General features: G+C 42.6%; 1 protein-coding gene across 3 annotated transcripts in view; it reads left to right on the top strand.

Moving 5' to 3' along the window:
• Positions 1 to 23902, top strand: part of PUF60 (poly(U) binding splicing factor 60) — a 35018-nt gene extending 11116 nt beyond the window's left edge. The window contains exons 2-11 of one of the 3 annotated variants that reach the window (XM_063450951.1): positions 2117 to 2212; positions 5374 to 5463; positions 6149 to 6199; positions 11790 to 11951; positions 13791 to 13883; positions 14209 to 14422; positions 15631 to 15821; positions 21005 to 21140; positions 21473 to 21708; positions 23217 to 23902. In XM_063450951.1, the coding sequence (XP_063307021.1) occupies positions 2117 to 2212; positions 5374 to 5463; positions 6149 to 6199; positions 11790 to 11951; positions 13791 to 13883; positions 14209 to 14422; positions 15631 to 15821; positions 21005 to 21140; positions 21473 to 21708; positions 23217 to 23516 (1569 nt within the window). In that variant the 3' untranslated portion in view covers positions 23517 to 23902. Of the gene's footprint in view, positions 1 to 2116; positions 2213 to 5373; positions 5464 to 6148; positions 6200 to 10728; positions 10881 to 11145; positions 11952 to 13790; positions 13884 to 14208; positions 14423 to 15630; positions 15822 to 21004; positions 21141 to 21472; positions 21709 to 23216 lie in introns of those variants that run through there. The other 2 variants (XM_063450953.1, XM_063450954.1) reach the window with 2 other exon arrangements.
• The last annotated feature ends 2292 nt before the right edge of the window (positions 23903 to 26194 follow it).

Genomic DNA, 26194 nt, shown 5'->3' with positions numbered 1-26194 from the left:
ATATATCTTAATGTACAGTATACAGCGTAATGTATGGTATATATCTTAATGTACGGTATACAGCGTGATGTACGGTATACAGCGTGATGTACGGTATACAGCGTGATGTACGGTATACAGCGTGATGTACGGTATACAGCGTGATGTACGGTATACGGCTTGATGTACGGTATACGGCTTGATGTACGGTATATAGCTTGATGTACGGTATACAGCTTGATGTACGGTATACAGCTTGATGTACGGTATATAGCTTGATGTACGGTATACAGCGTGATGTACGGTATACAGCGTGATGTACGGTATACAGCGTGATGTACGGTATACAGCGTAATGTACGGTATATAGCGTAATGTACGGTATATAGCGTGATGTACGGTATATAGCGTGATGTACGGTATATAGCGTGATGTACGGTATACAGCGTGATGTACGGTATACAGCGTGATGTACGGTATACAGCGTGATGTACGTTATACAGCGTGATGTACGGTATATAGCTTGATGTACAGTATATAGCTTGATGTACGGTATACAGCGTGATGTACGGTATATAGCTTGATGTACGGTATATAGCTTGATGTACGGTATACAGCGTGAAGTACGGTATACAGCGTGATGTACGTTATATATCTTAATGTAATTGTTCTGGTGTCTACTGCCTGTCCCTGTCGGCATTTTAATGTAAACACTGCCTTTTCAGAGAAATACAGAATAAGGAGGCAGAGTTCCTGTTTGTGGTTTCTGTGGAGTTATCACAACTATTCAATTTTCGTGTTAATTTGTCATTTTGATGTTCAATACAGACAGACCTACTTTTGTTCATGTAATTGATAATAAATCCCATTTCATTTTACCTGGAGATTGTTATCTCACGGCTGCCTGTGTTATTTAATGGGGTTCTCGAATCCTGCGGCTGTTATGGTTCTCTGCTCATATTCTCTAACTGCACGTATCACCTTTGTATAATGGTGGCTTGTGGATTGAATCTAGTTTATTGTCACCATTTGTGGTTCAGGCACAGCTTGTGTTCACCAGAGGAATGCTGGTTTCTGTTCCTGACGGCTTCCAGTAACTTGCTGTATGTATGGCAAAACAAAGCATTGCTCAATTGATACCTGGAACACTGTCGCCATCTAGTGGACTTTCTTGGTAATGTTTGGCAGAGGCCTTTGGCCCATTGAACCATACGGTATTATGAATGCCCTTTTAAATGTGTCTGCTTTGGTTTTATATTATACAAACCTTTATTAACCTTTCCCAGACATTGGGAGGGGGAAGATTAGGGTTTCCTTGACTCCGTGGAGGAATGTTGGCAATCCAATCTCTGGCCCATTAGAAGTAGTAGGAACTAACAGAATGATGCTGGCGGGGCATGTCATGAAACAAATGCTAAGGCATTCCATCGATACATTCAGTTATGAAAACGGTTAGCCAATGTCTAGTTTTATTATAAATTATAGTTATTCATGTTTCAATTAACACTAATTGCGTGGGACACCTTTATTTATTTATTTTTATTTATAAAATATTTTACCAGGAAAGATACATTGAGATTTCTCTCGTTTTCAATTATGTCCTGGGTCCACAAATCAATGCATTGTTACAGTTAGCGCACAATAAAATACAAATACAATATTAATATACAGAGAATATTTGCAGGGAAACAGTACAGGGACATGCAGATATAGCCTTTTTTAATTCTCTTAATTTTACATTTATTACTTTCTAAAATTGCCTAAAACTAAAGACCAAAAATATGGTGTCCAGCTCCCACAGCAGTCTCTGTATAGAAACCACAATTCCTAATGTGAAGTTACATGCAAAGAATTTTGGGAAGCAACATGTAGTGGCTAAATACACACCATCGCAGTGTCCATCTTGGAGGGGGAGGTAAGAATCTTTGGGTATAACATTCATCTTTTAATCTATACTTTTATACTTTTACTGGTGATTTTTGCACGGTGTATCGAAATCTATACCTTCCTGAATGTGAGCATCACTTTCACACATGTTGGTGACACATTATTTTAGTATGTATGAGGTTGAATGAATAAAACTTTTTTTTAGTTTTTTTTTATTGTTTGTTTCCAATGATTTATAATTTTCCTTTCAGGGTGTTGACTCCATCAAATTAGAAAATGGGCAGAGTACGTCCTCTAAGTTGGGCCTTCCTCCTCTCACCCCGGAACAGCAAGAGGCCTTGCAGAAGGTGAGTTGTCCTCTAAGTTAATGCTAGGTTTCTCAGTTTGTCCATGTGCAAATTATTGACTTTCAATTCTTGCTCCACTGATTTCTCTTGTTCCCAGTAAAGTTTTTTTTACATGTCGTCTTTCCCTGCGAAACAACCTTGTGTGCTTTGCTCAATATTTCTTTGATGCAGAGCTTACTTTTATTACCCTAGGTCAGGGCTGTCCAACCTGCGGCCACCCAGATGTTGCTGAACGACAACTCCCATGATTCCCTGGCTATCTGTTTCATTGAAAGAATCATGGGAGTTGTAGTTCGGCAACATCTGGGGGGCCGCAGGTTGGACAGGGCCTGCCCTAGGTACTGCATTTTACTTACAGAGAGGTGCTGCCATTTTTTATTTAGACACAGAAATGTATTGCTCAGTTCAATGGTTGTTTTCAAAATTTGTTAATTTGTGAATTCGCTCACATTTCTGAGATAAACTATTTCTATAAAGCACATTCTCCCCTATGGGGACTAAAATGCTATTTATTGCATCAATTTGCCAACTGATTTCTAATTTGTTTTAATTTGTTTCAGGAAGAATAGTTGTTTACACATTGCATGTAGGTGCCAGAGTTTGTTCTCTGCTCGATACAGTGTTACTTCATGCATAATAAAACATTGTGTCAATCTCCTCTGCACCTTAGCGAATGTGTCATATTGCATGGGCAGCAAGCACCTGGCACTGCCCCTCACTGCTGTGTGCTTTAACATTGGTTTCCAGTAACCCACTTTGGATTCTTGCTGCTTCCTGTCCTATAATATATATTGAAGCTGCTTCACCCAGTTCACATCAAAGTAATAGACGTAGTGACATACCTGCTTATGCAGTCTGATGGGATTCCTGCAGTTTAGCTCATTCAGTACTGTCAGTGGCTCATACAAAAATACAGATAATTAACAAGGCCAAGACCTAGCATTTTGTTTGGTGTACCCCATTAATTTCCTTTTTTATACTGATACAAAACGCTGTGTTCCTATCCATTGGGCCTACACTTTAACATCTGTGATGAAACCGTGTCAGCAGACAGCCTTAGCAAATTCTCTGTTTCTTCAGAATAAACCTCACAATTTATTAGTGAAGTAATTGAGAGCTTCCCCTTTGAATTTTACCTGTGTTTATACACCACTTAGTTTGGAAAACAAACATGCAAAAAAACAAGTTTTTCCATTGTACATACTGAAATCTGATAACATGTATTGCAAGATAAAAGCAGAGGAGTGACAGTCTAGTAGCCACATTGGGATGGCCAAAATATAATTTATAATACATTATTTGTGTAGCTATGATCTCTACTATTCACCTCTGCAGCAGCATCCTTGATTAGATTTTATTTAAACTCCAGGCACACTCTGGCCACCAACAACATCCACAAAATGGCCAAGCGAGCCAGCTTTGGTCTCCTTGTTCTGGACTGGCTAATGACACTGCCAGGTGTGGAGTTAGACTTCTCGATGCCATTACATGTTCTGTGTTCCTGTCCATACTCAGTATGGTTTAAAAAGAACATATGGTAATTCAGCTTTGGGGGGGTTTACCTCTATACTTTGTACTTCATGTCTAAGTGGTGATGGTGCATGGCGTAATGAGGGCTGCTGACTAATGACAAAACACCGCCATAAAGTCCTCCTTTGTCTTTTGGAGATTTTCAAGCCTGACAAAGTGGTTCCTACTCTGATATATTTTGATTTCAAGGAATTTCCAGCGAAGTCGATGTGAGCATGTCATGGAGATTCTTTTCTGTAATAATTGAGTGACGATGCAACTTTAAATATATCATCCTGCAATGTGTAAAACCTAATTGATATCATCCTTGCTGGTACTGTACTAATAGTGAGAGCACAGACATTCTCTTAAATGTGTATAGTTACTGTACTCTGTATGGGAGCATAAACACAACAATAAGTTCTGTCAAATAATAGATTATATATACAGTGCTCGAAGTTTGTAGTCCTAGCAGCCAGGCCTTAACATTGCTTGCCACTGTCAGAATGTACCGTCAAGTGAATTTCTACACTCCCCAATGGCTAGTGGCAAGTAGACATTATGAGCCCTCTATATGTGCTACACATGATAATCGGCTTCAAATTGACACGCAGTTACTCCTTTGTCCTATTGTAATTCTAAATGCCTTTAAAGAAAATGGTGGAAAAGGAAAAACTATTATTTTATTGCTATAGCAACGAGAACATTCATGATGCGTCGTTACATCATTTTGTTCTGCTCTGAAAATAAGAAATTCCCGCCACCTTGATGTCATAAGTGTCTTGTTTCCTAACATTTGTTTGGAGCAGGGCACACCTCTGTGACATAGAAATTTCCAATATTGTACCTTAAGCAGCAGACACCCATAAAAATACATAATAATGACGGCAGTCAGCCAATTCCAACCTTGAAATCTGTGTTTGATGTGGTTTGTGGCACACTGCTCTAAATCCATGTTCTCATGCATTCTATCGCTTGACCAATACTAAACAAAACTGCTCGTTTGAAGGTAGTAACCATTCAAATGAGGTGTGCAATTGTATTCTAGTGGATTTAAATTATTGGTATGAAAATAATGCCTCCCAAATTATTTTTTTTAGCAATTAATGAAAATGGAAACTGTCTTTTTGTTCTAGACTTGCACGTGTGATTGGAGCGGAAAGGGCACATAAAGAGAAAAGGCCCGCTTTGCAAAGTAGTTGAGTTAGCGCAGTTACCTTTAAATGCACCATAAAACTTTGTGGCATCTCTTGTGCTTTTGTGGTAAGCCTTATAGCTGGAGTATGATTAGTAATGGTTGACTGAAACCACATTTGGGGGAGGGGGAGGGATTGAACACAAGCGTCAGAACCTTGTAGGCTTCTCCCGCTTCTATCTTATAGAGTCTCTCCCACTGTTGGACCAGCACCGTGAGTGGGAAAGGTGACCAGGCCTCCTGGCCAAGTAGAGGTAAGGTGAGCAGGCACACGGGGGGACACAGACTAACTCCACACCCACTCTTCCTCACCCTGGATGGGTTCTGTCTGACTTCTGGTTCTTGGTTTAGATTTGATGTTGTAAGACGAATTGTGCTTGTGATTTACAGATGTTGATCCAGCCTAAAAGCATTTTCCATTGGTCTCATGTCTTTCACTTTTGTGGCTTTTCTCTAGGCCAAGAAATATGCTATGGAACAGAGCATCAAGAGTGTGCTGGTCAAACAAACTATTGCACATCAACACCAACAGCTCACCAACCTACAGGTATGATGGCGGATATTGGTGCTCATTCCAGAGTCTGTGTTTGGCTTGTTTGTTGCTGGGTGCCAAGTGTCCAGTGAATTGCCTTCTATTCAGATAGTGCCATGCTTTATAACTCAATATTTAGCTTTTTATAGCAAAACAGTGATTTTTATTTTATTTTGTGCTTTCTCTCCTTATTGTGAATGAAAATGTTTCTATTGTAATGCTGTTTTAACTGAAACTTCTCAACAGTCAAAGTCTGGAGCTAGATTGTCCTTTCCATAGAAAGTGTGCCCTTCCCCTCCCTGACAGTCGCCCCTTTTGGTGTGTCTGTCACATCTGCTAGCCCCTTTAGAAATTCAGACATTATTATATTCTGTTCCCTGTGAGCACTAGTTTAATGGCTGCAGCTCCCATGTTTGAAGTATATTGAGCTCACTTTTGGTTGCCCCCAAGAATGTTACCCCCATTATGTCCCTTTCCTAGTTTTTCACCAAATTTGTTTGTTTTTTTGTGACAATGGATGTTAGTAAAACCATTACCCAAGTGGGAAGATAAGCTGCTCCCTTTATTTCATTGCAGGTACTCTGTTACTCTTGTCTGAATCTTGAACAGAGACCATATTGAGCAATTAAATCGCACACAGAAAAGAAAGCTGAGTTTTCTGAGCTCCAACAGACTGAACTCTGTCTTTACTGTCTTTCAGATGGCAGCAGTGACAATGAGCTTTGGAGACCCTCTCTCACCTTTACAATCGGTCAATAGAAATATTCACTTCTTCTGGGGCACAACCTGTGTGGGAGGAAGGGGAGGGTGGTGGAGGAGGGATGTTTACCTTTTTCCTGTTTTTGTTTTCCCCAGGCCTGCTGAGGGAGGGGGGAGCCATTGGTCCTTGATGGGGCATCCTGTATGGGTACAGGTCCACCAAAAGACAGAATATAGTTAGTGATGTGAAAACCCAAGTGGAGATTTGCGGCTGCTGTGTTCTCCTCAGTTCTGTGGCCAGTGATTCAACCAGGGTTGTCAGCAGGCTGTGCAAATCCACAAATGATATATTGCTCATCCTCCGGAGCACACACAATTTGTGTACGCCTCCAAACACGTCTGTCTAACTTATTGCTAGTGAGCAATTGGAATTATGTTCAGAAAAAAACTAAATTGGGATTTGACATATTTTTTTCTTAGTGACTGTTTATATGTTACATTTTTTAATATTTCCATGAAAAGGTTGCATTTTATACCAACTACTTTTCATAGGAGCAGTGAAGGTATGGGATAAAAGACTGTCATTACATCCTCAAAACATTCCAAGAAAGGCAAGAACTATTGGGGTTTTTAGAATAAAGTTACATATGAACTGTTTGGCCACACTGATCCGTGAACATATCCTTGTCATTACCACACATTGATATAGATTTGCTGTCATTCTGTGGGCTCATTTTTTTACATTTTTTTTTTTGAAGGGGGCTCTGTACTTAAACTTTGTGGTTGCTAACTTGCTCACCAAATAACATTCTTATTTTATTATTTATATTACTGCCATTTATAAAGTTCTAACATATTTAGCAGTGCTGTATAATTGGGGGGGAAAGACATTAAAAAAAACACACAAACCAATACAAACGGTAAAGAGGGCCCTGTCCGTGAGCTGACATCTAACCAGTGAAGCTCTTTTATATTTATTTTTAAAGTACTTGGAAAGATAGCCGTGAGCTTACAATCTAATTTCTTAATGGCAGAAAATGTTATATAACGTATCCTCTTTGTACTTGCTTGCATTGACAAAAGGGATATATGTTTATAAAAAAAAAGCCATTTAACTTAATCTGTGGTATGAGGGCGGATATATGTTTATATGGTGCTTCCAATTGTTTTGAAGTTTATTTCCTCCTAACAGATCCTTACCTTTTAGTCCTATGAGAGACTGAGCCATATACAGGTATCTCTGTTATGTGTAGACTGACCCTGTAGTATGTCTCATTAGTAGATTTCGGCTGTATAAGGGATTGAGCCATAGTCATCTTACCGTCATTAGTGCACTAGACGAGTAAATTAACTAGCACTATATGCTATATCCAGTCTTCTATGCTGTTACCTCTTTAAATGCTGCCTTTATCACTACGTACAGTTGCCCTAATTATCCATTTGAATCCCAGGGGAAAAAAAGCAGATTATTGGGCATTTAAGTCTCCCAGCTGTAACGGTTACCTGATTTTGAACTAGTTCTAGGTAGTGCAGGTTTCTCCGCATCCCATTCATCTTCTCCTGTGTCTGGGACTCGCTTTTACCAACTGATAGCTCTATTCTTGTTTATCCACCAGTATCTTCTCTTAAATATGGGGTAAAGTATAAAGAGTAATTCTGAGAGAAAACTCTGAAAGTGGAGCGGTCACCATGGAAACCAGTGGAAGGCCCCGCTGATTGCTCTATTTTAATTTTTTTACTTTGGGTTTCCAAATTACTATTGTATGCATAATCCCAGCAGTCTGTACAGCATGTTTTTAAAGGGTGGAATATCTGATTTTATTTATTGAGCTTTGGATCGCGACTGGGCCTCCACTTAGTTATTAAAGACCATATAAGTAGAAATGGCATTGTCACCACATCTGAACCATGTTTCTGGTAGATTGGACAGCCCAGTCTGGGTATATACCCCATCATTACTGATTAACTGTTAGCAGTCTGATGACAAGATGCAGTGACTGTTACTTATTGTGCGGTTGTTCATTAGGGGATTAGCAATGCACTTTGTGGTCTCGTGGTTAGCTAAAATAGTAAAAAGATAGGTACCAATAAAACATAAGTGTCACACATAAAATTAATATACTTATGTTGTTAAATAGCAGGAATCTTAAAAACCAATGATCAGCCTAAAATAATGTATATAGAGCCAGCATAGTGTTAAACTGTTATGAGAGTACAATTGTATATACAAATGGAACCAAACTCACATGATACAGAGCCCTATCAGGCTCTGTATATAATGCAAAAAAAAGGTGCCTATACAAGTTATCTAGAAGGGTAGGGTACATGGTGTGATACTGGTGGTTAGCCAGGAGGCTAGGGGTACATGGTGTGATACTGGTGGTTAGCCAGGAGGCTAGGGTTACATGGTGTGATACTGGTGGTTAGCCAGGAGGCTAGGGGTACATGGTGTGATACTGGTGGTTAGCCAGGAGGCTAGGGGTACATGGTGTGATACTGGTGGTTAGCCAGGAGGCATGGGGTACATGGTGTGATACTGGTGGTTAGCCAGGAGGCTAGGGGTACATGGTGTGATACTGGTGGTTAGCCAGGAGGCTAGGGTTACATGGTGTGATACTGGTGGTTAGCCAGGAGGCTAGGGTTACATGGTGTGATACTGGTGGTTGGCTAGGGGGTACATGGAGTGATACTGGTGGTTGGCTAGGGGGTACATGGAGTGATACTGGTGGTTGGCTAGGGGGTACATGGTGTGATACTGGTGGTTGGCTAGGGGGTACATGGTGTGATACTGGTGGTTGGCTAGGGGGTACATGGTGTGATACTGGTGGTTAGCTAGGAGGCTAGGGTTACATGTTGTGATACTGGTGGTTAGCTCGGAGGCTAGGGGTACATGGTGTGATACTGGTGGTTAGCTAGGAGGCTAGGGGTACATGGTGTTATACTGGTGATTAGCTAGGGCAGGGATAGGCAACCTTCGGCTCTCCAGATGTTGTGGACTACATCCCCCATAATGCTCTTACACACATAATGCTGGCAAAGCATCATGGGAGGTGTAGTCCAAAACATCTGCAGAGCCGAAGGTTGCCTATCCCTGAGCTAGGGGGTACATGGTGTGATACTGGTGGTTAGCTAGGAGGCTAGGGGTACATGGTGTGATACTGGTGGTTGGCTAGGGGGTACATGGTGTGATACTGGTGGTTAGCCAGGAGGCTAGGGTTACATGGTGTGATACTGGTGGTTAGCTAGGAGGTTAGGGGTACATGGTGTTATACTGGTTTTTAGCTAGGAGGCTAGGGTTACATGGTGTGATACTGGTGGTTGGCTAGGGGGTACATGGAATGATACTGGTGGTTGGCTAGGGGGTACATGGTGTGATACTGGTGGTTGGCTAGGGGGTACATGGTGTGATACTGGTGGTTAGCTAGGATGCCAGGGGTTCATGGTGTTATACTGGTGATTAGCTAGGAGGCTAGGGGGTACATGGAATGATACTGGTGGTTGGCTAGGGGGTACATGGTGTGATACTGGTGGTTAGCCAGGAGGCTAGGGTTACATGGTGTGATACTGGTGGTTAGCTAGGAGGTTAGGGGTTCATGGTGTTATACTGGTGCTTAGCTAGGAGGCTAGGGGTACATGGTGTGATACTGGTGGTTGGCTAGGGGGTACATGGTGTGATACTGGTGGTTGGCTAGGGGGTACATGGTGTGATACTGCAGGTTGGCTAGGAGGTTAGGGGTACATGGTGTTATACTGGTGATTAGCTAGGAGGCTAGGGGTACATGGTGTGATACTGGTGGTTGGCTAGGAGGTACAGGGTGTGATACTGGTGGTTATCCAGGAGGCTAGGGGTACATGGTGTGATACTGGTGGTTAGCCAGGTGGCTAGGGTTACATGGTGTTATATTGGTAGTTAGCCAGGAGGCTAGGGTTACATGGTGTGATACTGGTGGTTGGCTAGGGGGTACATGGTGTGATTCTGGTGGTTAGCTAGGAGGCTAGGGTTACATGTTGTGATACTGGTGGTTAGCCAGGAGGCTAGGGGTACATGGTGTGATACTGGTGGTTGGCTAGGGGGTACATGGAATGATACTGGTGGTTGGCTAGGGGGTACAGGGTGTGATACTGGTGGTTAGCTAGGAGGCTAGGGTTACATGTTGTGATACTGGTGGTTAGCTAGGAGGCTAGGGTTACATGGTGTGATACTGGTGGTTAGTTAGGAGGCTAGGGGGAACATGGTGTGATACTGGTGGTTAGCTAGGTGGGGTACTGGTGGTTGGCTAGGGGTACATGCTGTGATACTGGTGGTTAGCTAGGAGGCTAGGGGTACATGGTGTGATACTGGTGGTTAGCTAGGAGGCTAGGGTTACATGGTGTGATACTGGTGGTTAGCTAGGAGGCTAGGGTTACATGGTGTGATACTGGTGGTTAGTTAGGAGGCTAGGGGTTACATGGTGTGATACTGGTGGTTAGCTAGGAGGCTAGGGGTACATGGTGTGATACTGGTGGTTAGTTAGGAGGCTAGGGTTACATGCTGTGATACTGGTGGTTAGCTAGGAGGCTATGGGTTACATGGTGGGGTACTGGTGGTTGGTTAGGGGTACGTGCTGTGATACTGGTGGTTAGCTAGGGGTACGTGCAGTGATACTGGTGGTTAGCTAGGGGTACATGCTGTGATACTGGTGGTTAGCTAGGAGGCTAGGGGTACATGGTGTGATACTGGTGGTTAGCTAGGGGTACATGCTGTGATACTGGTGGTTAGCTAGCAGGGCTACAGGGACATGCTGTGATACTGGTGGTTAGCTAGGAGGCTACAGGGACATGCTGTGATACTGGTGGTTAGCTAGGGGTACATGCAGTGATACTGGTGGTTCGCTAGGAGGCTACAGGGACATGCTGTGATACTGGTGGTTAGCTAGGAGGCTACAGGGACATGCTGTGATACTGGTGGTTAGCTAGGGGTACATGCAGTGATACTGGTGGTTCGCTAGGAGGCTACAGGGACATGCTGTGATACTGGTGGTTAGGGTAAGGAGAGCTATCGTTGGGCAGAAATGGGGTAAGGAGTTTACATTCCAGAACTGTAATCTAAAGGAATGGTTATCCATACACGCATTGCCCTTTTAAAATTTGGCAGTAATAAACAGGATTTCACTTCTTATAGCAGTCCACATGTAAAAGTTACTTTGGGTGATGGGACTGTTTTTTTAGAGTCTGCATATCTGGGGACATGAACTGTCTGCATTGTGTGAGTCTCTGAACTTGAAGCCTATCCAGCGCAGTGTTGCATCTGTATGCCTTGCCTCATTGTGAAAAATTCTTTAGACTGAAATAGCAGTGTACGGCCTGTAAGAGTTTCATAGAGCACTGTCCAGCTGGAGAAGCCCAGAGCCAGCAGGTAATTGATCCTGTTCACTGTCACTGTAACCAGCTTCCTCCCCCTGCAGGTCAGGAGGCCTAGATGTGGCCAGTTGCTGCCCAACACTGGCAGTGCTTGAAGCTGGGAAGTGGTGAGAACATTGGGATGCAGTGGCCTTAGGTGTGGGATGTGGTGGGGCCTGAGGCAGGTGAATTGTTTTTGTAGTGAGACTGGCAGAGCTCAGTCAACATCCTTGACTCTAACAGCCTAGGTTTCTTTGTTGCAGATGGCGGCTCAGAGACAGCGAGCTCTTGCCATTATGTGCCGTGTGTATGTTGGCTCCATTTACTATGAGCTGGGAGAAGATACCATACGCCAAGCCTTTGCTCCCTTTGGGCCCATTAAGAGCATCGATATGTCCTGGGACTCAGTTACCATGAAGCACAAGGTTGGTTTTGCAATGTCCTTGACCCTGCTCCTAAATGAAATGAATCAGGCCCATTTGTAACCACCTAATATAATGTGTATCACTACCCGTTTAAGTCTAATTGGGCCTTCTTGGATCCACAACCGTGCATACTAATTATGAAATGCTTGACCTTTGGCTCAGAATTTCCATTTGCTACTAGTGTGCAAGTGAATTTATATATAGACTCGGTGTTGAGCTTGTGACAAATTGTGATTTCTAATGGGTATAACTAGACTGTGTTACAGCAAACCCTACTTGAGTTTCGACCCCGGTGGGTGTTTTTCAAGGTAAATGCATCATATTTAAACACATTAATATAGAAATTGAAGAGTGAACTCACTAGTGATGTTCTTGCCACTAATCTAGAGAGGGTAACCTGTGCTCCCTTTTCTTTTTCTATATTAATGCATTTGATCTTAAAAAAGACCTGGTGGGGTTGAAACATTGATTTATGATATGTAACACAGTTTAGTAATATCCATTAGAAATCACTAAGGAATTGAACAGAGGCCAGTCTAGGAACACTTATTGGGTCAATGTCTGTGCCTTTGCATATGTATACGTATATGTGTGTGTGTGTGTATATGTGTGTATTTGTGTAAAATTCGTATCTTGTAATACCTTTTTTATTGGACTAACAGAATTTTTTAGTGACAAGCTTTCGGGATAACCTCCCTTTCTCAAGTCTGAAGCATTTCTGAGCAAGACGACACATAGAATTCAAAGTTGAGTTGTGATATAGGGGTTAAAAAAGGTATTACAAGATACGAATTTTATCTATTTTTTACATCTACATCACTGGACTAATACGGCTACAATTTCTACTTGAACTATATATATATATATATATATATATATATATATATATATAAACAAGGGGCTGGCTGCACTCACCTGAACATGCTTAAATGGGGTGCTGCTGGGGGCCAAATTATACAATACACAAGATCCAGCGCACTCACCCATCCACTAAACAGCAACTTCAATGTTGAAAGATTTCATTCGTTTTTTTTAAACACCTAATCTAGGCAAAAATAATGGGGGTTTAGTTACGTTATATGATCATACATTGCATAAGCCTGCCCAAGTGAGTAGCTCATTTAGTAGACAGTTGTCAGTGAGAGTAGGACCTGCCAAAGATGGGGTACATTGACGTTTGTGGCAGGCTTATGCAATGTATGATCATATAGTGTAACTAAACCCCCATTATTTTTGCCTAGATTAGGTGTTTTTAAAATAAATAAAAATAAAATCTTTCAACATTGAAGTTGCTTTTTAGTGGATAGTGAATGCGCTGGATCTTGTGTATTTTTTATATATATAGAGATTTTTTTTTTCCTTTAATTTTATTTTACACACCCGAACACTCAGGGCTTTAATAGTTAATATGTATTGATAGCTTGTTGGTGGAAGAATAAATCTAATTGCTGCAGCTAAGAATGAATTTTAATTATTTCTTGCAAAAAACTCTGCATTAGATTATTATTTTTTTGCGTTTTATTCAATCAACATCAGAAACTTATATACTCGAGTCCTTTTTTCAATCTATGTAACAGACATTTCCCCTTGAATTGTGTCTTTATGACCTGCTAGTGTGAGCATATAGAAGCATGTCATAACACATCCCAAAAACGCTTTCTTAGAAGATCGAGAATTGGGTAATTTCCTGATTTTGATATTCCAAACCCAAGACACACTGTATTACACTTACTCACCCAATCTCTGCTCTCGAATAGAAAAAGGCCCTAGCACGACAATATGGAGAAGGTAGGTCAAAACATAACGTGTAACCAGTTGCACCTTTTATCTCCTTATCAGGGTTTTGCTTTTGTGGAGTACGAGGTACCAGAGGCTGCCCAGCTGGCCCTGGAACAGATGAACTCTGTCATGCTTGGCGGCAGGAACATTAAGGTAAGCACAATACCCATCTGTGTAGGTGTCTGGGTGTATTATTTTTATTAACCGTTTTTGTATTAATAAATACATTACACTTACACATTTCTCCTAGTTTTTTATGAGATCACAGCCTGAGAAAAGATATTGTCTTATATTTTTAATCTAGTATTATAATGATATCGATAACTATTCCTGCAGACTGACTTGGTGGGAAAGTGCCATTTATTTTAGCTAAATATTCCCAATATTTGAGCTCACTGTATCTCTAGTTATGTCATCCTGTGTTCCGTTTATACCTGGTGTGAGCTCTGTAGTAATCAGTTATCATTTTTTTTTTAAGGTTGGCAGACCCAGTAATATTGGCCAAGCCCAACCCATTATAGATCAGCTGGCTGAGGAAGCTCGCTCATTCAATAGAATCTACGTGGCTTCTGTGCATCAGGATCTGTCAGACGATGACATCAAGAGTGTGTTTGAGGCCTTCGGAAAGATCAAGTCCTGTATGCTGGCACGAGACCCAACTACTGGCAAACACAAAGGTTATGGCTTTATAGGTAAGAACAGCTCGATTTGGTACCCCTATTGTCTCTTAAACATGCTAATCCCAGGGTATGGCTTTATAGGAAAGGACGGCTCAATCTGGTACCCATATTGTCTCTTAAACATGCTAATCCCAGGGTATGGCTTTATAGGTAAGGACTGCTTGATTTGGTACCCCTATTGTCTCTTAAACATACTAATCCCAGGGTATGGCTTTATAGGAAAGGACGGCTCGATCTGCTACCCCTATTGTCTCTTAAACATACTTATCAATTAGGCTGACTACCGGGTGTAATTTACAGTAGCCTTCGTCTTGTCTGTCATTCTGCCTTGCAGACATTGAAGTCATTTTAGCTTTTGTCTAGATAGGTGGTAGAACCGTTAAATTACAGAAATTGATTAATTAAAAAAGATTGCTTAACTTAACACTCTTATTGATTACTGGAGCTCTTTCATGTTCTAACAACTGCAGGGCAGTGTTTATAGAACTCATGCCCATTTTCAAATTTCAGGCTATTAATCAGACTTCCTATTCCACTGAGGAAGGAGTTTTACTCTCTGCATTTGCTGGTGTGAGTGTTGTAGAAAGGCTGGATTCTCTGTAGCGCCGCTAGAGAACACACACCAGTTGCTCCATGTCTCCTATAATTAGAAGGGGATGCACAATCTCTATTGACATCACAAGCCAATCAGTCCATTTCTTTTCTGTTTTGGTGCAACATTCAATTCATTTTTCCCTGGTATTTATTCTTTGCTTTTCTTTTTATGCTGATAGTATTTTAGATACTGGGCATGAGGTTCCCACCGGATGCTGTACTGTTTAATTCCGGAGTAATTATCCTCACGCTCCTTTCCATCCTGTAAATGTATTTTAGTAGTACATGCAGCTGTGACTTTTGTCCTCCCTTTCTACGTATGTGGCTGAAAACTAGTTATTGAGCTGAGGGTGGTTCCCTTTTTGTTACGTTGCTCAGTGACACTCTGACACCTCTCTCTGGATTTGTGCATTTAATATATTGTAGAAAGTGTTGGTTGATCTAACCATAATGTTGATTTTCAGTGTTTTGGCTGGGTGATGCTTTCCTAGGGTTCAGTGTGTGAGTGGTTCGTGTTTATTTAAATCTCTGTGATGTCTAATTGCTGGAAAAATGACTGAAGATCAGCAGTCAAAGATTGGACTTCCTGGTTTTCAATCACGCTTTACGCACTCTTGTTCTTGCAGAGTATGATAAGGCGCAGTCTTCTCAAGATGCTGTCTCCTCCATGAATCTTTTTGACCTCGGTGGCCAGTACCTGCGTGTTGGCAAAGCTGTCACACCACCAATGCCTCTACTCACACCTGCCACGCCTGGAGGATTACCCCCTGCAGCAGCTGTGGCAGCAGCTGCTGCTACTGCCAAGATCACTGCCCAGGTGAGCGCCCCTCTGCTGATGTGTCAGCTTCTGTGTTGTGCTGACTGATTAATTTAATTCTGTTTTGGAACGATCATATATATTGGTCATGGTTTCCCAACATCTAATGATGTCAGATACATATTGGTTCACATTTTTTCCTGTCCTATTGGCTGTGAAGTTTTTCATTATTCAGTGATTATGGTTTTATTAAAAGCACTTCAAGCCACGTTTTGAAAAGTCTCGGCCAGCATAGTTTAGCGTCTCTCCTTCTGGAGACTTTGAACACACAGCCCTGTTACAGTTGACTCCCATTTAGTAATTATAAAAAATCCCAGAGTGAGGAAGACAGGATGAGGCTAAACAAGTTTTAAGAGCTTCCAAATCACACATAGAAGAGAAAATGGCACAGTCAGTAAAAAAAAAAAAAAAGGTGGACAAAACATTTTTTAGATACATAATGAGAAACGGAAAGAAAAACAAGGATTAGTTAGATTAGAAACAAACGAAGGAAGGTATGTAGAAGAGGATAAAGGTCTAGCTGACTGCCTCAATAAATATTTTTGATCAGTATTTACAGATGAAAATAAAGGAAAGGGGCCTCAGTTAGGAAAAAAGGCAAATGAGTCATTTATTACATGTGAGTTTACAGAGGAAGAGGTTCTATTGCAACTGTCAAAAGTAAAGACAAATAAGTCAATGGGACCTGATGGAATACACCCAAAGTTATTAAAAGAGCTTAGTGGTGTACTAGCAAAACCATTAACAGATTTATTTAACCAATCATTGATAGTAGTAGTCCCAGAAGATTGGAAGTTAGCGAATGTTGTGCCCATTCACAAGAAAGGTAATAGGGAGGAGTCGGGCAACTATAGGCCAGTAAGCCTTACTTCAGTAGTGGGAAACGTAATGGAAACCATGTTAAAGGATAGGATTGTTGAACATCTAAAATCACATGGATTTCAAGATCAAAGACAACATGGGTTTACTTCAGGGAGATCATGCCAAACTAATCTTATTGATTTGTTTGATTGGGTAACTAAAATAACTAAAATAATACATCAGGGGGGTGCAGTAGATATTTCTGACCTAGATTTCAGTAAGGCTTTTTACACTGTTGCACATAGAAGGCTAATCAATAAACTGCAATATTTAAGTTTGGATTCCAATATTGTAGAATGGGTATTGTAGTAAATGGAGTATATTCCAAGCTTGGGCTTGTTACCAGTGGGTTACCTCAGGGATCTGTACTTGGACCCATTCTCTTTAATATTTTTATTAGTGATATTGCAGAAGGTCTTGATGGTAAGGTATGTCTTTTTGCTGATGATACTAAGATATGTAACAGGGTTGATGTTCCAGGAGGGATAAGCCAAATGGCAAATGATTTAGGTAAACTAGAAAAATGGTCAGAGTTGTGGCAACTGACATTTAATGTGGATAAGTGCAAGATAATGCATCTTGGACGTAAAACCCAAGGGCAGAGTACAGAATATTTGATAGAGTCCTAACCTCAACATCTGAGGAAAGGGATTTAGGGGTGATTATTTCTGATGACTTAAAGGTAGGCAGACAACGTAATAGAGCAGCAGGAAATGCTAGCAGAATGCTTGGTTGTATAGGGAGAGGTATTAGCAGTAGAAAGAGGGAAGTGCTCATGCCATTGTACAGAACACTGGTGAGCCCTCACTTGGAGTATTGTACGCAGTACTGGAGACCGTATCTCAAGAAGGATATTAATGCTTTAGAGAGAGTTCAAAGAAGGGCTACTAAACTGGTTCATGGATTGCAGGATAAAACTTACCAGGAAAGGTTAAAGGATCTTAACATGTATAGCTTGGAGGAAAGATGAGACAGGGGGGATATGATGGAAACATTTAAATACATAAAGGGAATCAACACAGTAAAGGAGGAGATTATATTTAAAAGAAGAAAAACGACCACAACAAGAGGACATATGTGACGGACCGCCTGGCACCCCGACTGGGTGCCTTTGTTAATCGATGCTCCTTGTGCTCACCGAGTTCTCCACCCGACACCTTCAGCACTGTAAACTCCACGTCCAGCGTTACAGCTTGGCTGGGAACTCGCCGTCCTCCACCTACCCTGGACCCACAGTCAGGATCCAGCTTCCAGTGGGTGAACCTCTCCTACTCCAGAGAGCGTAGCAGGAACAGCTCTTAAAAGAGCTAGTGAGTATAGAGATATAGCAATCCCCAGGGTAGATACAGCTATTTCCCCCACACATGAGATTAGACTCTATGTTGAGGGTGTGGCGAAAGTAAGCTCGCCACTTGTACTTGTAGGGGTCTGCTTGCCATTCTCCTGCCCACAGACTATGGGCCCTGCAGGGAAACCTGTAAAAGACAACTGAACTTGACCGACGGTTAGCACTGATTTCCCTGGAACTGTTTTGGACATAGTCCCACGTGCACGGTCGGTCAAAACTATGACTTCCAGGAAATTCCTGAACCCCTGTAACTTTTATGGGGTTTTGTGTGTTGTTAAGGTACTTTCTGGGGTTTAATAAAATTGTATGTTTTTTTTTTCTGTGCTTGGAGATAATTAGGTTATATTAGTACAGTTCCTGATTCAATTATCTCCCAAGCACAGAGGAGTGATTCTATTGTTTGTGTATGGGAGTGTCTCACTGTATGACTCTGTTTTTATTGGTTTAGTCACTTTGTGTCCCTGTGCCCAAAAAGGTCCACTTGGGTGTCTCCCTTGTTGGGAAACTTGCATAAAAGGCCAGTGTGCCTCCATTGAAATTCTGTTCCTGCTTACCCTCAACATAAAGTCTCATCTCATGTGTGGGGGAAATGGCTGTATCAACCCTGGGGATTGCTATATCACTATACTCCCCAGGAATTCCCCAAGAGTTGTTCCTGATATACTTACTGGGAGTAGGAGAGGTCTGCCCACTGGAAGCTGGATCCCGGTCTTGGGTCCAGGGTGGGTGAAGGACTGCGAGACCCCGGCGCAGCTGCATTGCTGGAAGTGGGGTCTGCAGAGCTTATGGTGTCTGGTGGAGTGCTGGAATTCCTCGGTGAGCACTAAGAGTGCCAGGCGGCCCGTCACAGAGGGTGAGCAGGAACTCAATTTTAATGGTGCCACACTGGCCTTTTATGACAGGCCCCATGCAACGGGTACGCCCACATGGACCTTGTTGGGGACAGGGACACAAACTTACAAACCAATAATAACAGAGTTACAATGCATGACACTCCCACATACAATACAATGTGCCTTCTTTTTTTACTTAGGAGATAATTGAGTCAACCATTCTACTGAACTCGATTATCACCAAACACAAAAAACTGACATTTTTACAAAACCCACAAAATACACACAAAATCCCCACAAAAGTTACATCCCCTGATAATCCTGATCTGGGTGACCAACATATCCAAAAATCACCCAGATCAGTTCAGGGGTTCAGACATTTTATGAAAGTCATTGTTTTTACCGACCGCAGGCATTGTCCCATAGCTGAAAATAGTTCCATAGAATCGCGGCTAAGTGCCGCTGGAGGACCGACCGGGAAACGCCAAGTCTTCAGGCCTGAAATTAGTTCCATAGAATCGCGGCTAAGTGCCGCTGCGGAACCGACCGGGAGCCGCAAAGTTTTCATGCCGAAAATAGTTCCAGGGTATTTGCGGCAAAGTCCCCCTGAAATCTATTTGTTTTAATCCATGCGACCAGCTGTCTCCTCCTCCGGTATATCTGGCTGCCGCTGGGGATAAAGGACCATATGCTCCTCTCCCTGTAATGCATACTGCCGCTGGGGAGAGAGACCGGTTGTCCCCACTCCCGGTAACTTGCTCTGCCATTGAGGTGGTAGAACAACACCTTCTGCTCCCTGTACTGCAAACTTCCACTGGGGATAGAGACCGACTGTATCTTCTCCCAATAACATAATCGGACGGTGGGGAGTAGGACCGACTGTCCCTACTTATGGTAACTTCGGCTGTAGCTGGAGATCTGGGCCGGTTGCACAGCATCCCTGTAGGACCGGTGGAGAGACCTCGATCCCATCTCCACCTGCTGTCTGGAGATCTTCCTAGGACCAGTCTATGAGGTCCCCTACTTCTGTAGCTGGTAGTGAAGCAGGGGGTACCTCAGCCAGGTGTTCCCAGCTGTAGGGTGGCAGATCTGGGTCTGCCTGCTGGGTAGATTAGGGTCTAATTGAGCTGAGCTACCAACTACAGGGAGGGCATGCATGATTGGGCTGACGCCAACGAGGTGTTGGTAGTCCTGCTCCAGCTCCCACTCCATTGTTACCAGGGAGGTCAGGTCTCGTCTAACCTCATTGGCGTCAGCCCAATCATGCATGCCCTCCCTGTAGTCATAGATGTCCCAAAATCTAGACTCATCCGTGCGGCTGAAATCACTGTCCTCCTCTATGGCATCCCAAAGTAGACCAGGGCCATCATAATAATCATGCTCTGGCCTGTCATGCTCAGACATCCAGGGGGCATGGCGAATCGTATACCACCACAGCGCCTGGCATGCGTCCTCTAGCCACGTCTCCTTCCATACCAGGCTCTTGACCTCGCCACAACAAATTGGAGCGGAAAAAAAATATCAGGAAGTATTACTTCACTGAGAGGATAGTGGAAGCATGGAATAGCCTTCCAGGTGAAGTGGTAGAGGTTAACACAGTGAGGGAGTTTAAGCATGCGTGGGATAGGCATAAGGCTATCCTAACTCTATGATAAGGCCAGGGACTAATGAAAGTATTTAGAAAACTGGGCAGATTAGATGGGCCGAATGGTTCTTATCTGCCATCACATTCTATGTTTCTGGACTAGGGGTGCATAAGGAAGCCCCCACGTTAAACATTATGTTTTCAAAATCCCCATTTGCCAGGACGGCAACACAGGCCGGCAGTAAACAATCTGCATTTATCCTGGTTGCTAAGTTGATTCTTGTTGTGTCTCAGGTACGTTTATCAGTGGTATAAATGATTGGTACTAGTACAAGTATGGATATTGTACTGTTACTTAGTATGGGACTTCCTTAGAACACATTTTGGAGGTTTATTGGTGAGCATCTATGCAAGTCTTATACGCCTTGATGGATGTAATAAGTATGTGAATTCTGCCTATGTGCTTCAGTCCACTACCTGATCAGAGGCTTGCTTCATTTATTTGTGTAATGTTTATTTGGAATTTGACCACATTTTCTCTCACCCTTTCCTACAGGAAGCCGTAGCGGGAGCTGCTGTCCTTGGGACCCTCGGCAGCCCTGGCCTGGTGTCTCCAGCCCTGACGCTGGCACAGCCTTTGGGTGCTTTGCCCCAAGCTGTGATGGCAGCTCAGGCCCCAGGAGTTATTACAGGTAAAGATCATTAAACTTCATTCTCCTATATAACTAGTGAAATGCATACAGATATATCTGCCCTTTACCAGAGTGACTGATGTATCTCATACTGCACATCCTTCCTAGTTAATGTGCACAGAATCCCACTATAATATTCATGTGGGTCAGGATTGAAATATACTTTGTCTGTAATCTTTATGCAACATCCAGACCCTTACAGAGCATGAACATTCACCACTTTAAGTTGAAGCTAAAAAGAGGAATATTTCCCACTCACTCAAGGCTATCAATCCTGCAGCAGGTAGAGATTACTTAATACAACCTGATCGCTGTTGGTTCTTTTTCCTCAGGTGTGACTCCTGTGCGCCCACCTCTTCCAGTGACCATCCCACAAGTCGGCCTGGTGAATCCCATCCTCTCAAGCCCTCCTGCACTTGCTCAGCTGGAAGTAAAGAAAGAGAAAGAAGAGGAGGAACTCTTGCCAGAATCTGAAAGGCCAGAAATGCTGAGCGAGCAGGAACACATGAGCATATCTGGAAGCAGTGCCAGGCACATGGTCATGCAGAAACTCATGCGCAAGCAGGAGGTGAGAAGAACCCCAGCAGGTTCACATGGCAGTTAGTTGGGGCCCTCTGTAGTGTTACAAGGACAGCGATTGTCTACTGCCCTCTTCTGGTTGAACAGCAGTGTTCTCGATTTGCTACATGATGAATGTGGGGTTTTTCATTCTATTAACAGTTTTCAGAGTTATTCAGAGGGCTGAATTTCAGAACAAATGTGGTTACAATTTTATATGAGTAAAATTTGGTTAAAATAACTAAATTTCAATTCTTCTACAGTGTGGGCCAAAATGCAGAGTGGAGTTTGAGGAGTCAATTACAAATTATTTTTTTTCCCCCTTAGTGACCAGACCACTTTTCAAATTTCTTACTGTTTGGGACCATGGCTGTTTTTACATTTCTGCTGTGTTTGTGTTTAGCTGTCATTTTCCTCTTACTCATTTACTGTACTCACACAAATTATATACCGTTTTCTCGCCATTAAAATGTTCTTTCTAAAGATACCATTATTTTCATCATACTATTAAAAAAAAATTATAAAATTACATTTAAAAAAAACCCAAAAAAACACTTTTTCTAACTTTGACCCCCAAAATCTGTTATGCAAACACAACTGCCAAAAAACACCCCTGCTAAAGTTTGTCCTGAGTTTAGAAATACCCAATGTTAACATGTTCTTAGCTTTTTTTTTTTTTTGAAAGTTATAGGGCTCTACGTACAAGTAGCACTTTGCTATTTCCAAACCATTTTTTTTCCTTCTAAATTAACGCAAGTTACATCGTAACACTGATATGTCAGGAATCCCTGAATAACCCTTCACATGTATCTATATATTTTTTTTTTTTTTTAAAGAAGACAACCTAAGGTATTAAACTTGGGGTATTTTGACTCTTTTAATGCAACAACAATCCTACAGAAATCTTACATTTGCCCAGTGGCAGCACAAACCGTAAGCAAAGCGTAAAAATGTTATTTATAATGCATTCCACAGTCTAAACCGTTTGTTTTAATTTTGGAGTTAACATATCCCTCTATGGATTATACATAAATGGTGCTAATGCCTGAGTTTTGCAGTATTTCAGCTTGTGTTCCAATTCACCATTGTTTGAGAATTCTGTAAATTTGGTTAAACTGAAATTTGCTGGGAGACAGCAGGCAATTCTAATGAATTGTTATAGATTATTTTTCAGAATACAAATAGACATATAAATCAGTTTGTTCAAAATAAGTACCCCATCCTTCAATTGTAATATCAATACTGAAACAAATTCTGTGAACCTCTTTACTGAATGCTTCCAAGAACAACAAAGGTGATGGTTCTACAGTAATCACTGCGGTGCCCAGAAGCCTGGCTTGTGCTTAATTTGAGATAATTTAAAAAGAAGGGCCCCACTAAAATGGCATTGGGACACAAACATTGGGTCTGTATATCAAAAGGTTAAGAACCACTGGTGTAATAGGGTGGGTTTTATGTTCATTACTGCACGAATTGTGACCTTAGCTTCTTTATCCTCATGTTTATATTCTTTTTCAGTCTACTGTGATGGTTCTTCGTAATATGGTGGACCCTCGTGATATCGATGATGATCTTGAGGGCGAAGTGACAGAGGAGTGTGGCAAATTTGGTGCAGTGAACAGAGTGGTCATATACCAGGAAAAACAAGGAGAAGAAGAAGATGCAGAAATTATTGTTAAAATCTTTGTGGAATTCTCAATGGCCAGTGAAACACACAAAGCTATTCAAGCATTGAATGGTCGTTGGTTTGCCGGACGGAAAGTAGTTGCTGAAGTGTATGACCAGGAGAGGTTTGACAATAGCGACCTTTCGGCATGAAACCTCTCAAGACTCTTACTCCCTCCCCATTTGTCCTTGTACTGTTTATTTCAGTTTTATTTCTTTTATATTATTTGTCTTATTGTCGTTGTCTCAAAGTAGAAACTGGTCAATAAAGTGATTTTTGTTTTTTGTTTTTTTTCTATTTTGGATGAATGTGCCATTATTTTTGCGTGCGAGTTCCTGAGGTCTTTCACAGAGATGTAGTTTAAACTCTCTGTGTACTAATGGGTGCACACTGCTAAGGACAGAAGATTGTTTTATAAGGCAATGAATGGATTTGAGACTTGACATGCTGTAATTGGGCTGGGGTAGGATATGAACTCACTCACTTACATCTCTAAAAGGTTGAGTATATAACAATTAAAATAATTTATTTAAATGTTTGATTATTTGCTTTGTTTCCAAGGTGTTTGTTATTTTACCTTGTATTGTATATTTTAATATTTTTTGTTCCATTGCTGATATGGATTATTTTAAAAGGCAATTTTTGTTAGAAGAGAGCACAGTGGGGATCTATTGAACATATTTGATCTCTGCTTGTCTCAGGTAGGGACTTTTACATAAAACTATTATCATTTTACTGGTTTGCTTATACTCTATATCTGTATCAGAATGGTGTTTGTTCAGAGAATGTGTTGACTCTGACCGCATATAACAAGCTTTGAAATCTCTCGATTTGGAGTGGTAGAAGATCCTATTATAATCCCTAGTTTGCATAGGAAGATGATTTTCTGTTGGTGAAACTTTCCTGGCTGTTCCTGTTTGATGTCTGAATATACCTGGGATATGGAATTGTCATTGCTCAGGGAATGCCATTTTAGGCAAGCAGAGATTTTAATGGCTATAGCCCAGTTGCATGGCAGTGGACTGCTACGTGGGACAGGTGCAGGGTTATTGCTGTGGCTGCTGCAGACTCTCTCAGTACAGTACTCAGTCAGAGTGCATCTGCCTGTATTCCCAGTGTCAGGACTGCTACGTGGGACAGGTGCAGGGTTATTGCTGTGGCTGCTGCAGACTCTCTCAGTACAGTACTCAGTCAGAGTGCATCTGCCTGTATTCCCAGTGTCAGGACTGCTACGTGGGACAGGTGCAGGGTTATTGCTGTGGCTGCTGCAGACTCTCGCAGTACAGTACTCAGTCAGAGTGCATCTGCCTGTATTCCCAGTGTCAGGACTGCTACGTGGGACAGGTGCAGGGTTATTGCTGTGGCTGCTGCAGACTCTCTCAGTACAGTACTCAGTCAGAGTGCATCTGCCTGTATTCCCAGTGTCAGGACTGCTACGTGGGACCGGTGCAGGGTTATTGCTGTGGCTGCTGCAGACTCTCGCAGTACAGTACTCAGTCAGAGTGCATCTGCCTGTATTCCCAGTGTCAGGACTGCTACGTGGGACAGGTGCAGGGTTATTGCTGTGGCTGCTGCAGACTCTCGCAGTACAGTACTCAGTCAGAGTGCATCTGCCTGTATTCCCAGTGTCAGGACTGCTACGTGGGACAGGTGCAGGGTTATTGCTGTGGCTGCTGCAGACTCTCTCAGTACAGTACTCAGTCAGAGTGCATCTGCCTGTATTCCCAGTGTCAGGACTGCTACGTGGGACAGGTGCAGGGTTATTGCTGTGGCTGCTGCAGACTCTCAGTACAGTACTCAGTCAGAGTGCATCTGCCTGTATTCCCAGTGTCAGGACTGCTACGTGGGACCGGTGCAGGGTTATTGCTGTGGCTGCTGCAGACTCTCGCAGTACAGTACTCAGTCAGAGTGCATCTGCCTGTATTCCCAGTGTCAGGACTGCTACGTGGGACAGGTGCAGGGTTATTGCTGTGGCTGCTGCAGACTCTCTCAGTACAGTACTCAGTCAGAGTGCATCTGCCTGTATTCCCAGTGTCAGGACTGCTACGTGGGACCGGTGCAGGGTTATTGCTGTGGCTGCTGCAGACTCTCGCAGTACAGTACTCAGTCAGAGTGCATCTGCCTGTATTCCCAGTGTCAGGACTGCTACGTGGGACAGGTGCAGGGTTATTGCTGTGGCTGCTGCAGACTCTCGCAGTACAGTACTCAGTCAGAGTGCATCTGCCTGTATTCCCAGTGTCAGGACTGCTACGTGGGACAGGTGCAGGGTTATTGCTGTGGCTGCTGCAGACTCTCTCAGTACAGTACTCAGTCAGAGTGCATCTGCCTGTATTCCCAGTGTCAGGACTGCTACGTGGGACAGGTGCAGGGTTATTGCTGTGGCTGCTGCAGACTCTCTCAGTACAGTACTCAGTCAGAGTGCATCTGCCTGTATTCCCAGTGTCAGGACTGCTACGTGGGACCGGTGCAGGGTTATTGCTGTGGCTGCTGCAGACTCTCGCAGTACAGTACTCAGTCAGAGTGCATCTGCCTGTATTCCCAGTGTCAGGACTGCTACGTGGGACAGGTGCAGGGTTATTGCTGTGGCTGCTGCAGACTCTCTCAGTACAGTACTCAGTCAGAGTGCATCTGCCTGTATTCCCAGTGTCAGGACTGCTACGTGGGACCGGTGCAGGGTTATTGCTGTGGCTGCTGCAGACTCTCGCAGTACAGTACTCAGTCAGAGTGCATCTGCCTGTATTCCCAGTGTCAGGACTGCTACGTGGGACAGGTGCAGGGTTATTGCTGTGGCTGCTGCAGACTCTCGCAGTACAGTACTCAGTCAGAGTGC

This window comes from Pelobates fuscus, chromosome 4 (genome assembly GCF_036172605.1).
Source record: "Pelobates fuscus isolate aPelFus1 chromosome 4, aPelFus1.pri, whole genome shotgun sequence".
NCBI lineage: Eukaryota > Metazoa > Chordata > Amphibia > Anura > Pelobatidae > Pelobates > Pelobates fuscus.
This window is presented reverse-complemented; position numbering and strand designations above follow the sequence as displayed.